At 48.6% G+C, this 14407-nt stretch overlaps 1 protein-coding gene across 2 annotated transcripts in view; it reads right to left on the bottom strand.

Annotated features, from left to right (window-relative positions):
• Nucleotides 1–13753, bottom strand: part of LOC116479913 (uncharacterized) — a 26443-nt gene extending 12690 nt beyond the window's left edge. For both annotated transcript variants that reach the window (XR_004251157.2, XM_032171808.2), the window contains exon 1: nucleotides 13601–13753. Coding sequence is in view for 1 of the 2 variants with exons in the window: in XM_032171808.2 (XP_032027699.1) it covers nucleotides 13601–13642 (42 nt within the window). In the remaining variant the exon portion in view is untranslated. The remainder of the gene's footprint in view (nucleotides 1–13600) is intronic.
• Nucleotides 13754–14407: the final 654 nt, after the last annotated feature.

Genomic DNA, 14407 nt, shown 5'->3' with positions numbered 1-14407 from the left:
GTGTGAAGGAAGACACACACATACACACAGACGCACCAGACACACACACACACATATACACACACACCACACACACGCCACACACACATACACCACACACACATACATATACACACACACCACACACACATACATATACACACACACCACACACACCACACACACACACATGCCACACACACATGCCACACACACCACACACACATACATATACACACACACCACACACACACACCCATGCCACACACACACGCCACACACACATACACACCCATGCCACACACACGCCACACACACATACATATACACACACATGCCACACACACATATACACACACCACACACACACCACACACACACATACACACACACCACACACACACACATGCCACACACACACCACACACACATACACACACACGCATGCCACACACACACCACACACACACACCACACACACACACACCACACACATACACACACGCCACACACACACACGCCACACACACACATACACACAGACACACACACACACACACCCCCCATACCGGCATTGAGCTTTAACCCCAAACCAAACCCAGTCATCTCAGGGTTCCTAACTGCTCAGCAATTACAGTTTCCCAGCAAGAAAGAACTAAAGGTCATGCAAGGTGATAGCTAAGCATTGTTCTAGCATTGCCATTTAATAGGGGAAAAAAGTAAACGTTTTGAGTCTGTCCATTTCTAGGTGTCCTGAAATTTCTGTTTCATTAAAATTGATAGAATCAGGTACAGTCTAGTCCATGAGAGGAGTGAGTCCTGATTTGGGGCATACCCCAAAGACACCATTCACAAGGCTTCTATATTTTATCCTACTGCCAATGGGGCACCATGGAAGTATTTTGAACAGGAGGAAGACATAATCAGATTTAAATGCTAGAAGGATCTCTCCAGTAGCTTAACAGTGGTGGACTGGGCATGTACATTTATCCTCACTCCTTTCTGAATTTTTTTTAAGATAAAAAATCCATAAGGAAAAAGAGAACAGAAGAGGCGTCAATAGCAACATTTTGAAACCTGGAAAGCAGCTAGAAAAATGGCAACCAACGCAGCAGAACCAAGAAAGCTCAATCCTGAACCATGAGGGACGTAAACAGCCAATTCTCTTTAGACCCCAGACCCACAAATGGTTCAGGTATTGGTGGCACCAGGTCCTCTGAAAGCAGGGAAGAGGCGGCCGGTAAAGATGGATCCAAAAACAGGAGGACTGGGGATGAGGTCCTCCCCCCACCTCGTCTGCTCTTGCTCCTTTCACAGACTTGGGTGTTTTTCTTCTAAAAAAGTAAAATCGAGGGTCTCTGAACTAGCACATCAAGCAGAGTGAGGGCAGGGCCACCACACCAAAAATGGGATCAAACAGGAGTTACAAGTCGAGGACGGAAATATGCCCCGTCCCCAGCCGCTTCCCTGTCTTCTCCCCAACACTGGCAGCCAGGTCCCTAATCCCTGCCAGGACTGGAAGAGCCATCTGCGGGAAACTGACTAGCCCACAAAGAAAGTCCTAAAGACTCTGACATCCACATTCCCCATTAAGCAGCCTGGCCCAGCCCAGACCACTCCGCAGCAAAGCTTGCAATGAAGCACCCTCCCTTCATCTTCACATACACACTCAGGTAAGCAGGAAAGCAATCAGCCCTGTGAGTGGAAAGTGGTTGCCTCTAGGAAGCAGTAAATCGGAGTGAGTGGGGGGAGATGGAGAGGAAGGATGGGAAGAGGCTACTGTTTTTGGTAAAAAGTCATCTTCAGTTACTTGACTCTTTAAACTAGAACTGGCTGGGCGTCGTGGCTCACACTGTAATGCCAGCACTTTGGGAGACCAAAGCAGGGGGATCACCTGAGGTCAGGAGTTCAAGACCAGCCTGGCCAACATGGTGAAACTCCATCTCTACTAAAAATACAAAAATTAGCCGGGCGCGATGGTGGACGCCTCTACTAGGGAGGCTGAGGCAGGAGAATCACTTGAACCCGGGAGGTGGAGGTTGCAGTGAGCCATGATCGTGCCATTGCACTCCAGCCTGGGCAACAGAGACCCTGTCTCAAAAAAACAAAACAAAACAAAAAACTAAATGCATTTAAAGCTGTCATTAAAAAATAGATACCAAATGGAAAAAGAAAAATATCTAGAAGAGATGGGGAGAGGAAGCACCATCAGAGCAAGAGGAATGAGGAACCTATTGCAGTGGTCCAGGACAGAGACCACAAGGCCTGAACTGAGGCAGGGGCAATACGAGGAAGATGAGGTGGAAGTCAGAATAGCTCTGTGATGGTGAAGGTTATGCTTGAGCTTGACTGAGCTAAGAGGTGCCCAGATAGCTAAGAAAACATTACTGCTGGGTGTGCCTGTGAGGGTGTTTCTAAAAGAGATTAGCACTGGAATTAGTAGACTAAGCACGGAAGACGACCCTCATTAATGTGGGTGACATTATCCCCAGGGTCCAAATAGAACAAAAAGGTGGAAGAAGAACACATTTTCTTCCTTTCTCCTCTTGAGCTGGGACATCTTCTCCCACCCTCAGACATCAGAGCTCTTGGTTCTCAGATAGCTGAACTCAGACATAATTACATCTCCAGCATTCCTGGGTCTCCAGCTTGCAGAGAGCAGACGGTGGGACTTCTTGACCTCCCACCTCCCTAACCACATGAGCCAAGTCCTGTAATACGTAATATGTCTAATAATAGCTTGTACGGCCGGGCACAGTGGCTCATGCCTGTAATCCCAGCACTTTGGGAGGCTGAGGCGGGCGGATCACGAGTTCAGGAGTTCGAGACCAGCCTGGCCAATATGGTGAAACCCCATCTCTACTAAAAATACAAAAATTAGCTGGGCGTGATGGCGCACACCTGTAGTCCCAGCTACTCAGGAGGCTGAGGCAGGAGAATCGCTTGAACCTGGAAGATGGAGGTTGCAGTGAGCCAAGATCATACCACTGCACTCCAGCCTGGGTGACAGAGCAAGACTCTATCTCAAATAATAATAATAATAATAATAATAATATGTACATATGTACCTCCTATTGGTCCTATTTCTCCTGTGAACCTTGGCAAATGCAAGCTCCCTATGAGGCAGAACTGGCTGGACATGGTGACTAACTGACTGTGGGGGTGAGGGACGGGGGGACTCAAGGACAAGGCCCTGGCTTACAGCCTGGACACCTGGCTAGGGCTGTTCACCTGGTTTCAAAAGAGACTGACCCGTATGTCTCTTCCCACCAATCTCTTCCTCCTGACTTGTGACTTTTCCTTCCCCACGCCAGGTCTCTTATGCCATGACACACCTCTTGTCCCCCGTGTCTACCTGGTGCATGGGGCCAGGCCAGCACACAGGCACAGGATGCAGAGCCTTGGGTCCCAAGGGCGGGCAGTGACCATTCCCTCAAGGCCAAGATGGATGGAACTGCCACAGGGATGGCGGGTAGGGGCCTATGGTCTCTCCAGTACTGCCCAGGGCAAAAGCACTCCTAGGATTTGCAGGCCCTGGGCAAATACATTTTCTGGGCTCCTGTCAACATGAACAATTTCATTTTATAATGTATTACAAAAAGACATGGGTCCACATGAGCAATACAGATTGATTGAAGAGGTCCTTTTGTATTTGTTTATTGTCCAGTCAATGAACATGAAGATTCCTCAGAATGTACAGGACCCATCTTTTCCTGTTGAGTCCAGAAACCATCTCTTCACATTTGTTATTTTATTAATTAATTAATTTATTTATTTATTTATTTTTTGAGATGGAGTCTCGCTCTGTTGCCCAGGCTGGAGTGCAATGGCACGATCTCAGCTCACTGCAACCTCCGCCTCCTGGGTTCAAGAGATTCTCGTGCCTCAGCCTCCCAAGTAGCTGGGATTACAGACGTGCATCACCATGCCCAGCTAATTTTTGTATTTTTAGTGGAAACAGGGGTTTCACCATGTTGGCCAGGCTGGTCTCGAACTCCGACCTCAGGTGATCCGCCGCCTTGGCTTCCCAAAGTGCTGGGATTACAGGCGTGAGCCACCGCGCCCGGCCCGGTCTCTTCACATTTGTTATGATCAAATTTGTCATTCCTGACTAACTTCATAAATCTCAGGCAGCAAGACTGTAATTATCCACAATGTCATTGCTTTAGAAAACCTGTTTATATTGAAACAATATAGACCTTTTTGCCTCTGCAATTCCCTGACACCGTGTATTTAAGGCTGGTTGCATCATAATTCCACACTGCATCATCCGCAGTGCAGCCCCTGAGGACTGGCTTCCAGTGGCTCTCTCAAAGGTGGTGATGGTGATTCCTTGATAATGATTACCAAGGCAAGTCTCACCCAGGGTATGCCAAAAAAAAAAAAGCAATTCTTTGTGTTCTGATTATATTAAATTTATCATTTAGAATTGTAGAGCATAAACATAAAACAGCACATCACCCAAACGTGACTGCTCTAGAACTCTTCAGGCCATAATTGCTGAATCCCTAGAATGTGATCTTTCTCCCTGCTGACCCCCCCACAGCCTTCCACACACCACCGGTAGGAAGGATCAGCCAGGGATCAGACAGAGAGAACAGTCTCCTTGGTGCTCACATAACTGTCAAGGCAAGCAGGACATCCGTGGGAAGACCCCTTGGTGTTGTGAGCCAGTGCTGAGGGCCCTCGGAGGAGACAGGTGGGCCACCCTCCGAGGACTGCCTGACATGTGGTGTGGAGACCACAGAAGGGCTGGGCTGGCCGCCCTAGTGCCATTGGCAAGGTGAGGAGGGCTCACGGGTACACTCGAGTGCTGTCGACCTGAGGCAGCACTGTGGTTGGAGTGCAGTGGGAGGGCTGATGCCTGGGCACACTCACAGTCGAGCCTAAGAGTTGGTCGTGGACTGTCTGCAGCCCAGAACCTTGAACTCATCCTGTGTCTGACAAATTGAGGTGGACCAAACTCACATGATCCCACAAAAGAAATAGTGTGCGTGCCAATGGGAGCAATTCAATCACCAGGCTTCCCTTCTGGAAGTGGGATCCATGCACAGACCCCAGAACCACACCATAGGCATATGTGCCAGAGCTCCTCAGGGCATCAGATTGACCTCACACCCTGAGTGGGGGGCAGAGAACACCACAGAGGAGAGAAACAGGGCCTGGGCAGACTCATGTCTGCCAGGAGGGCGGCTCTGGCTGGCCTCTGTCATCAGAGAAATGTTTGAGGAACAGGCTTCTAGAAACCATGACCCACACAGACCCTGTCCAGGCACTGGGCACCCAGCCCAGCTAGCACTGTCAGCCCAGCCCAGACATCCAAGAAGAGTTTAGAACATTGCAAGGAAGGCACTCCAAAGTACTAGGCCCTCTGAAGCCCAGCCCTGGGCACAGACCTGCTCTCCCACATCTAAGTGTGGTATTAGCCCACGGAGACAGGTAACTCCCAGCCATCCTCTCAGCCCTGAGCTTTGGAGGCCCCTGGTTATTCTGGCACAGATAAGTATGACATTCAGGGCCCTCCACAAGCTGCCCCGGGCCTGCCTGTCCAGCTTTATCCTCCCACTCCATATTCCTCCTCCAGCCCCACTGAATCCACACTCTCCTCAGGGCCCTGGGTCCTTCCGTCCACTTGCAGTGTCTGAGTGTAGGGGTCCTCCAAGGCTCAGCTCAAGACCCACTTCCTCTATGAGATCTGCCCTAATTCCCCTAGCTGGGAGCATGTCTCCCTCTCTGATCTCCAGGGGCCCCACTGCTCCGCGTCATTGGGGTTTTCTGCATACTTCAAGTCTCTCTGACTAAATGATAAGAATGCAGGCCGGGCGCAGTGGCTCATGCCTGTAGTCCCAGCACTTTGGGAGGCCGAGGCGCGCGGATCACGAGGTCAGGAGATCGAGACCATCCTGATTAACACGGTGAAACCCCATCTCTACTAAAAATACAAAAAATTAGCCGGGCGTGGTGAGAGCCTGTAGTCCCAGCTAATCGGGAGGCTGAGGCAGGAGAATGGCATGAACCCGGGAGGCGGAGCTTGCAGTGAGCCGAGATCGCGTCACTGCACTCCATCCAGCCTGGGCGACAGAGCGAGATTCCGTCTCAAAAAAAAAAAAAAAAAAAAACAAGAATGCAAAGTCTGTCCGGAGCAGAGCCTTGATTAGAGCAAAGGGTGGATAGGGGGAGCCCAGGGAAGGAGCAGAAAGGCCCAGAGTAGGAGACAGGAGGCAGGGGGCCCAGAGCAAAAGGCAGATCCTGACATCTTCAGGGCAAGAGAAACTAAGGAATCAATGGCACTGTATCACAGCGGCCCACACAAAAATATGCAAAGTGTACTTATGCATGAGTACACTTTGAGGCTTAAGAAATCCCTCCAGGAGGCCTGTCTGGCTCAGAACAGTCCTCTTTCTCTCTCTGTGATCCCTCCTGACCTACACTTCCACACCTCCACAAAGGTGGGCCCCTGGCAGCCATCATTTTCCTGTGTGATTCCATTCTCTAAGCAAATTCCCTCTCTGGGAATTTGGGGCTCAAACACAACCAAGGAGTCTCTGAGCATGGGTGGGACTGGGTATCTATAAACTGCCAGGCAGTGGACACGCCATCCTGGACTTGGAAAAGCAGCAAAGACCTGCATTCAAAAAGAAGGGACTGGCCAGGCACGGTGGCTCACACCTGTAATCCCAGCACTCTGGGAGGCTGAGGCAGGTGGATCACTTGAGGTCAGGAGTTCGAGAACTGCCTTGCCAACATGTTGAAATGCCGTCTCTACTAAAAATACAAAAATTAGCCAGGCTTGGTGGTGCACACCTGTAATCCCAGCTACTCAAGAGGCTGAGACAAGAGAATCGCTTGAACCTGGAAGCAGAGGTTGTGGTCAACTGAGATTGCGCCACTGCACTCTGGCCTGGGCTACAGAGTGAGAGTTCATCTCAAACAAACAAATAAAAAGAAGGGACTGTAGCAGATGAGCCAAGATAAATGGTATTGTTCAGGTCTTATTCAGAAACAAGTGGTAGAAACCCAGATCCAATCAGCTTGAGCAAAAAAGAATGACTTGGCCGGGCGCGGTGGCTCACGCTTGTAATCCCAGCACTTTGGGAGGCCAAGGCGGGCGGATCACGAGGTCAGGAGATCGAGACCACGGTGAAACCTCATCTCTACCAAAAATACAAAAAATTAGCCGGGCGTGGTGGCGGGCGCCTGTAGTCCCAGCTACTCGGAGAGGCTGAGGCAGGAGAATGGCGTGAACCCGGAAGGCGGAGGTTGCAGTGAGCCGAGATCGCGCCACTGCACTCCAGCCTGGGCGACAGAGCGAGACTCCGTCTCAAAAAAAAAAAAAGAATGACTTGAGCTTACCAGCTGCTAAGTAGGCGTGGTATTGCCTTGTTCCTCTCTCCACTTCCTTACTCTACTTGGATTTAGTTATTGCCCCACTGTAATTATAAAAGCCTTTAGAAGGGCCCGACTATCACCAGCTAGGGAAATGAGAACTCCTCCCATCCTGTCCACAGGGCTATCCCAAGGAAGACTCGGACGCTTGGAGCACGCTTCAGCCCTGAGTTAATAAGTGGGCCAAAGAGTGCCCCTATGTCTGTGAGAATCTGGAGTTGGGGGTTGGAAAATCTGTGATTGACAGTCCCCAGGGCCAGGTGAACTGGGAGAGGAATCCCCAAAGCGGGACAGGGTGGGGAAAACCTGAGGAGCGGTCAACAAATCCATTGTCCTCAGTCCTGTTCAGAGACAGCTTCCTGACTCCTGGCTCCAGCCTCAGAAGGCCAAGCACCCCACATTCTTCGAACCCCCTCCATCAACCGAGTACATTTTCCTTTTTGGTTAATCTTATTAGGGATGATTTCTGTTATTTGTGAGTAAAAGAGCATAATAACCCCAATCATGCATATCTGTAACAACAGAGGAACAGTCTAGGTAGTTACACCAAAATCAATGGTAGCTATTCCTGGGTATTAAGATTTTAGATTTTCATTTTCTTCTTGGTACTTTTTTTAAATTTTTATTTATTTTATTTTATTTTATTAATTTATTTATTTTTTGAGAGAAGTCTCACTCTTGTCCCCCAGGCTGGAATGCAATGGCACAGTCTCGGCTCACTGCAACCTCTGCCTCCCAGGTTCAAGCGATTCGCCTGCCTCAGCCTCCCAAGTAGCTGGGATTACAGGCATCTGCCACCAGGCCCAGCTAATTTTTGTATTTTTAGTTGAGACGGCATTTCACCATGTTGGCCAGGCTGGTCTTGAACTCCTGACCTCAGGTGATCTGCCTGCCTTGGCCTCCCAAAGTGCCGGGATTACAGGCATGAGCCACCGTGCCAGGCCTCTTCTTTGTATGTTTTTAAAGTTTTTCCCGGCCGGGTGCAGTGGCTTATGCCTGTAATCCCAGCGCTCTGGGAGGCCGAGGCGGGCGGATCACCTCAGGTTGGAGCTCGAGACCAGCCTGACCAACATGGAGAAACCCCGTCTCTACTAAAAATACAAAATTAGCCTGGCATGGTGGCGCATGCCTGTAATCCCAGCTACTTGGGAGGCTGAAGCAGGAGAATTGCTTGAACCCGGGAGGCAGAGATTGTGGTGAGCCGATATCATGCCATTGCACTCCAGCCTCAGCAACAAGAGCAAAACTCCGTCTCAAAAAAAAAAAAATTCCCAGATTATGTTTATTTTACTTTAATTATGCAAGTACTTAGTATTTGGTATAGCAAAAACTATAAGAAAAACAACAGTAGTTTTCAGCAAGAATCCTGGCACTCGGAGACCATGATGACTGATATTTTGACTTCTTACCTTACCACCCCTCAACCCTACTCACACAGTGGCCAATGGAGTTAAGCGACACCACCCTGTAGACACCCTTGTGCCAACTAAGTTGTCACAAAATGCTTGGGGACATTAAGAGATGTGTTTTGTGCCCAACGGAAAATAGCTTGAACCCTAATCACATTTGAGGTTCACACAGGCACGGATAGCGATAATGCTCCAGTGGGTGTGGGTGGGGGTGGGGGATAGAGGCCCAGTGGAGGCCTGTAACACGTGCGGTGACTGTACCCCAAGAAAGAAATCACCACGCGTGAGGAAGTGGGCCAGACTCAGCACCTCGGAGTGGCAGTCAGGGACAGCAGAACAATCAGGGTGCCCTGGGAGGCTGCTCCTGAATCCTCCAAACTCACCTCCCTCCTGGAAGGCAAAGATCTGAGCTTAAGGGGCAGGAGGTGGGGGAAGCAATTATCTCATGAGGAATCCACTCAGCTACATTCCCTTGGAATACAACTTTACTTCTGTGTACCTTGTTTTCCTCATCTGCAAAATAGGGATGGGATGGCAATGCTAACAACCTCCTACGATCAATCCTCCTATGGTCCTACGGCGGACTGCGTGTATGTTACGCTCTCACAGTGCTGTCAGTTCAGGATACTCAGCACATGGTCATGATGGTGATGATGAAGGAGAAGGAGGCATGCCTCCCTGCAAAAAGCTTCAGAGTAAAACCCAGTAGGAGGTGGGGAAGGACCACCATTAGGAGCTCAAGCAATTCTGCTATGAAACACATACACCCACTTCCCCCTTAAAAACCTAAACGGAACTAGGAAGACCGTGGGTCCCAGGAGTCTGGGGATAGGTGACAGAGAGTTCTAGGTAGTGGTGAAAGAGCGAGCATTGCCCCACAACCCAAGGACCAAGGATGAAGGTGGGCCGTCATCCCCACATGAGCAGCAGGCGTCGAGGGCCAGAGTGACAGATGCTTGTCAGAGGTGCAGGAGGTGGCCAGAGACTGGTGGTCAGAGATGACCAGCAAATAGCAGGGACAGAAGCCCAGGCAGGGGTTGGGAGACAGCGGCTGGTGGAGCAAAGGATGGTGAAACTAGCAACTGAGAAGGAGGACCTCCATTAGTCCAGGGCACTGCTCTAATTTAAACGAACCCCCATCACTATTTCCACTCTCATCCCTGACTGCAGGACACCTGCAGAAGCACAGCAAGGGGGAAGGCTTTGGCCTTACCTTCTGGCAGTTGACAGCAATTGCCCCAGCACACTGCAGAGACAGATAGGCAGCTTACCCAGAACCCTTAAGTGTGTTGGGCTTAGGAGGCTTCCGTAGGAGATTCCTGAGGCCGCCGGTACCACCACAGAACAATCTTTCTTCTCATGGACACAAATAATAGATTATGACCACGGCTTTTTTCCTTTTTTCTTTTTTTAGACAGAGTCTTGCTCTGTCGCCCAGGCTGGAGTGCAGTGGCACGAACTCGGCTAACTGCAACCTCCACCTCCCGGGTTCAAGCGATTCTCCTGCCTCAGCCTCCCGAGTAGCTAGGACTACAGGGATGTGCCAGCACATCCGGCTACCTTTTTGTATTTTTAGTAGAGATGGGGTTTCACCATGTTGGCCAGGATGGTCTCAAACTCCTGACCTCAAGTGATCCACCTATCTTGGCTTCCCAAAGTTCTGGGATTACAGGCGTGAGCCACCGCACCCGGCAGACCATGGCTTTTAAGCAAGGTATAGCAAAGTCACTGCACCCTCCCTGGCTGGTTGCTCTGAGGGAAAGTTCTGCACCAAGGAAGGGCCAGTCACAGCCCTGCCCAGACCTCTAAGGCCTGCCTGCATCCTATCCTCCACCTGCATCACAGTCTCCGGGGAGCTTTTTAAAACTGTCGCTGCCCAGACCCCATCCCTGGAGATTCTGGTTTAGAAACAGAGCATCATTCTCTTGTAAAAGCTCCCAGGCCAGAACCACTCTCTACATCATCTGTACCTTGCAGATTTCACGAAAATCTACAGTGAAGCAGCTACAACTTGCTAGAGAGTGCTGTGGACTAGAGGAGGCCCCGTGAATCCTTCTTCAAGGGGACCTGGATCCTGGGCACTGAGTCTGTGGACCCCTGGACAGCTGACCCCTCCCTTAAAGCTGAAATGATCCCTCAAATCCGTGTTGCACAAGTCCCTTCCTTTGAATCCTGGCTCAGCCACTTACTAACAGTGTGTCTTTGCACACCTTATCTAATCTCTCTAAGCCTCAGTCTCCTCTTCTATAAAGTGGGAGTGATAGTACCTACCCCAGAGCATTACGAATGAAATGAAGAATGCAAACTGGGGCAGGAGAATCGCTTGAACCCAGGAGGCAGACGTTGCGGTGAGCTGAGATCATCCCACTGCACAATCACAGGCTCATGCCTGTAATCTCAGCACTTTGGGAGCCTGAGGCAGGGGGATCACTTGAACCCGAGACGTCAAGACTTCAGTGAGCCATGATCACACCACTGCACTCCAGCCTAGGTGACAAAACGAGACCCTGTCTCTAAAAATAAATAAACAAATAATAAAAATTAAGAAATTAAGAATTCATGATACAGAATAAAGAGGTTTCACCCCACATACCCAAAAGGGTCATTCTCAGAGTAAATTTATGTTTATGTTTAAGAAGTACATTTTGTCAGGCATAGTTTCTCAACACTTTGGAAAGCCAAGGCAGGAGGATCACTTGAGTCCAAGAGTTCAAGACCAGCCTGAGCAACATAGTGAGACCCCCATCTTTACAAAAAGTTTAAAAAATAGCTAGGCATGGCGGCATGCACCTGTAGTCCCAGCTACTTGGGAGGCTGAGGTGTAAGGATCACTTGAGCCCGGTAGGTCGAAGCTGCAGTGAGCTGTGGTTGTGCCACTGCAGTCCAGCCTGGAAGACAGAGTGAGACCCTGGCTCCAAAAAAAAAGAAGCACATTTTGGTAGCTCCTGATAGGATCCAGTGAAAAACACTGAGCACTTCTATAGGCTATTCCTGTCACACACTTGAACCAGAATCCAACGAAGACTATATTTAACTTTCAGTTTACAGGAAACATGCGGGATGAAGGAACAAATTAAATGACACTGTGAGTAGGGAACAAATATATCTAAGCAGTAGATCATTCCCTAGAGACAAATTAGCCAGTTTCTCCAACAAATCAATGGCATGAAATAAAGAGGGGGAGAAACTATAACAGAATGAAAGGATTTGAGAACCATCACGAGAACAAAAGATGCAGTTTGACGGCCAAAGGCACTTAAAGAAAAATTCCAAAATTAAACACAGAATTACCATATGATCCAGCAATTCCACTTCTAAATATCTATCCAAAGAATTGAAAGCAGGGACTCAAATAGATACTTTTACACTAATGTTCAAAGCAGCATTATTCACAATAGCCAAAAGGCGGAAACAACCCAAATGTTCCTCGACAGATGAATCGAGAAACAAAATGTGGATTATACCGTCAGCCCTCTCTGTATCCACGATTTCCCAACCAGCGATGCAAGCAACCACAAATCAAAAATATTTGAAGACAGCCAGGTGCGGTGGCTCACACCTGTAATCCCAGAACCTTGGGAGGCCACGGTGGGCAGATGAGTTGAAGTCAGGAGTTCAAGACCAGCCTGGCCAACATAGTGAAACCCTGTCTCTACTAAAACTACAAAAATTATCCAGGCATAGTGGCACATGCCTGTAATCCCAGCTACTCAGGAGGCTGAGACGGGAGAATAGCTTGAACCTGGGAGGCAGAGGCTGCAGTGAGCTGAGATTGCGCCATTGCACTCCAGCCTTGGCGACAGAGTGAGACTCCATCTCAAAAAAAATAAAAATAAAAATAAGTATATATTTTTGAAGACAAAATAAAATGAAAAAGTGACAATATAACAATAAATAAATAATGATACAACATAATAATTTACATAGTTTTACAATATATTAGATATTATAAGTAATCTAGAGAGGATTTAAAGTATATGGAGGATAGGTGTAGGTTATATGCAAATACTGCGCCATTTTATATCAGAGACTTGAACATCCTTGGATTTTGACATCTACAGGTATCCTGGAACCAATCCCTCATGGATACTAAGGAATGACTGTACATATAATGGAATATTATTTAGCCTTAAAAAGGAATGAGATTCTGATGCATACTACTACATGAATGAACCTTGAAAATATTATGCTAAGTGAAATGAACTCAACACAAATGACAAATATTGTACGATTCTACTTATATAAGATGTCTAGGATAGAGAATAAGCAAATGTGTAGAGACAGAAAGTAGAATCAAGGTTATAGAGGTTACCAGGGGCTGGAGGAGGTGGGGTGAGAAGTTATTGTTTAATGGGTACAGAGTTTCTGTTCGAATCTCGGCTCACTGCAACCTCCGCCTCCCTGGTTCAAGCAATTCTCTGCCTCAGCCTCCCAAGTAGCTGGGATTACAGGTGCCCGCCACCACACCCAGCTAATTTTCATATTTTTAGTAGAGACGGAGTTTCACCATCTTGGCCATGCTAGTCTTAAACTCCTGACCTCATGATCCACCCGCCTCGGCCTCCCAAAGTGCTGGGATTACAGGCATGGGCCACCATGCCCAGCCTTAAAATGTAAATTTTATGTTATATATATTTTACTACGAAAGAGAAATTTCACTTAATCCATATCTTGAAAAATATTAAAGGAGACCTATAAACACAGCCCAGAATGTTAGAATCTCTTTGCTCTCATTCCACTCCCCTCACCCACACATGCCTCTGAAGACTTCTCCTCCACACCTACCCACCCCCTCCAGCCCTACAGCCCTCGCCCCTGTACCCCACCTCTCTTCTCTCACTCTTAATCAGGTAGATTGACAGCCTCATTCCCAGCAAGAAAGAATATTTCCTCTTTCGGGTGGGAAAGGAGGGAAGAGGCTGGCTCCAGAAGATTCCCTTTGACAGGCTGCCAAAGATAGAAAGGCTGTGGTCATGCCCACAGTAATAGTTATTGTCGCATCACATAATAGAAGCCGGAGCACTGAGTCCCCTCCACCTTTTCACGGGCATGGGGAGCATTTCACCCCTCCCTAATGGTTCTCACACCTATTGTCAGATTCAATTACAGTGACGGCATTCAGTGCCAACTATACGCCAAGCAGGTAGAGACGTTTTCTATGGTCCTTGTGACAATCATGCAGGTAACCATCATTAAGACCATGTTGCAGCAAACTGAGGCTCAGGCATGGCAAATGACTTGCCAAAGTCACACAGCTAACAAGTGTCATTCTCGGTTCATACCACTCTACTAAACTGCTGCCAGTTCAAGGCTGGCTGTATTTCCGGGAAGTCGTCACAAAACTGAGGTGATGGTGGTCAAGAACCAAGTCACTAGCAAAGCACACTTCCCTGCCTCCCTTCTTCTCACAATGTCTACAGAGCCCACATCTACTCAGCTGAGTCTTCTTGGCAACCAAAATGAATACACACATTGCAAACTATTAAGGTAACCACAGGTACGTGGAGAGGACGTCCAGCCTTGTAGCAACTTTGGACTGATCCTCAGGGGCGACCCCTCCTCCCTGGGAGTCGCATCTAAGACTCCTTCTGGCTGTTGCCACCTCTTGGAAAATGAACAGGGAGCTGGAGCTG

The sequence above is a fragment of the Hylobates moloch genome, unplaced genomic scaffold (assembly GCF_009828535.3).
Source record: "Hylobates moloch isolate HMO894 unplaced genomic scaffold, HMol_V3 SCAFFOLD_13, whole genome shotgun sequence".
In the NCBI taxonomy this organism is placed as follows: domain Eukaryota; kingdom Metazoa; phylum Chordata; class Mammalia; order Primates; family Hylobatidae; genus Hylobates; species Hylobates moloch.
This window is presented reverse-complemented; position numbering and strand designations above follow the sequence as displayed.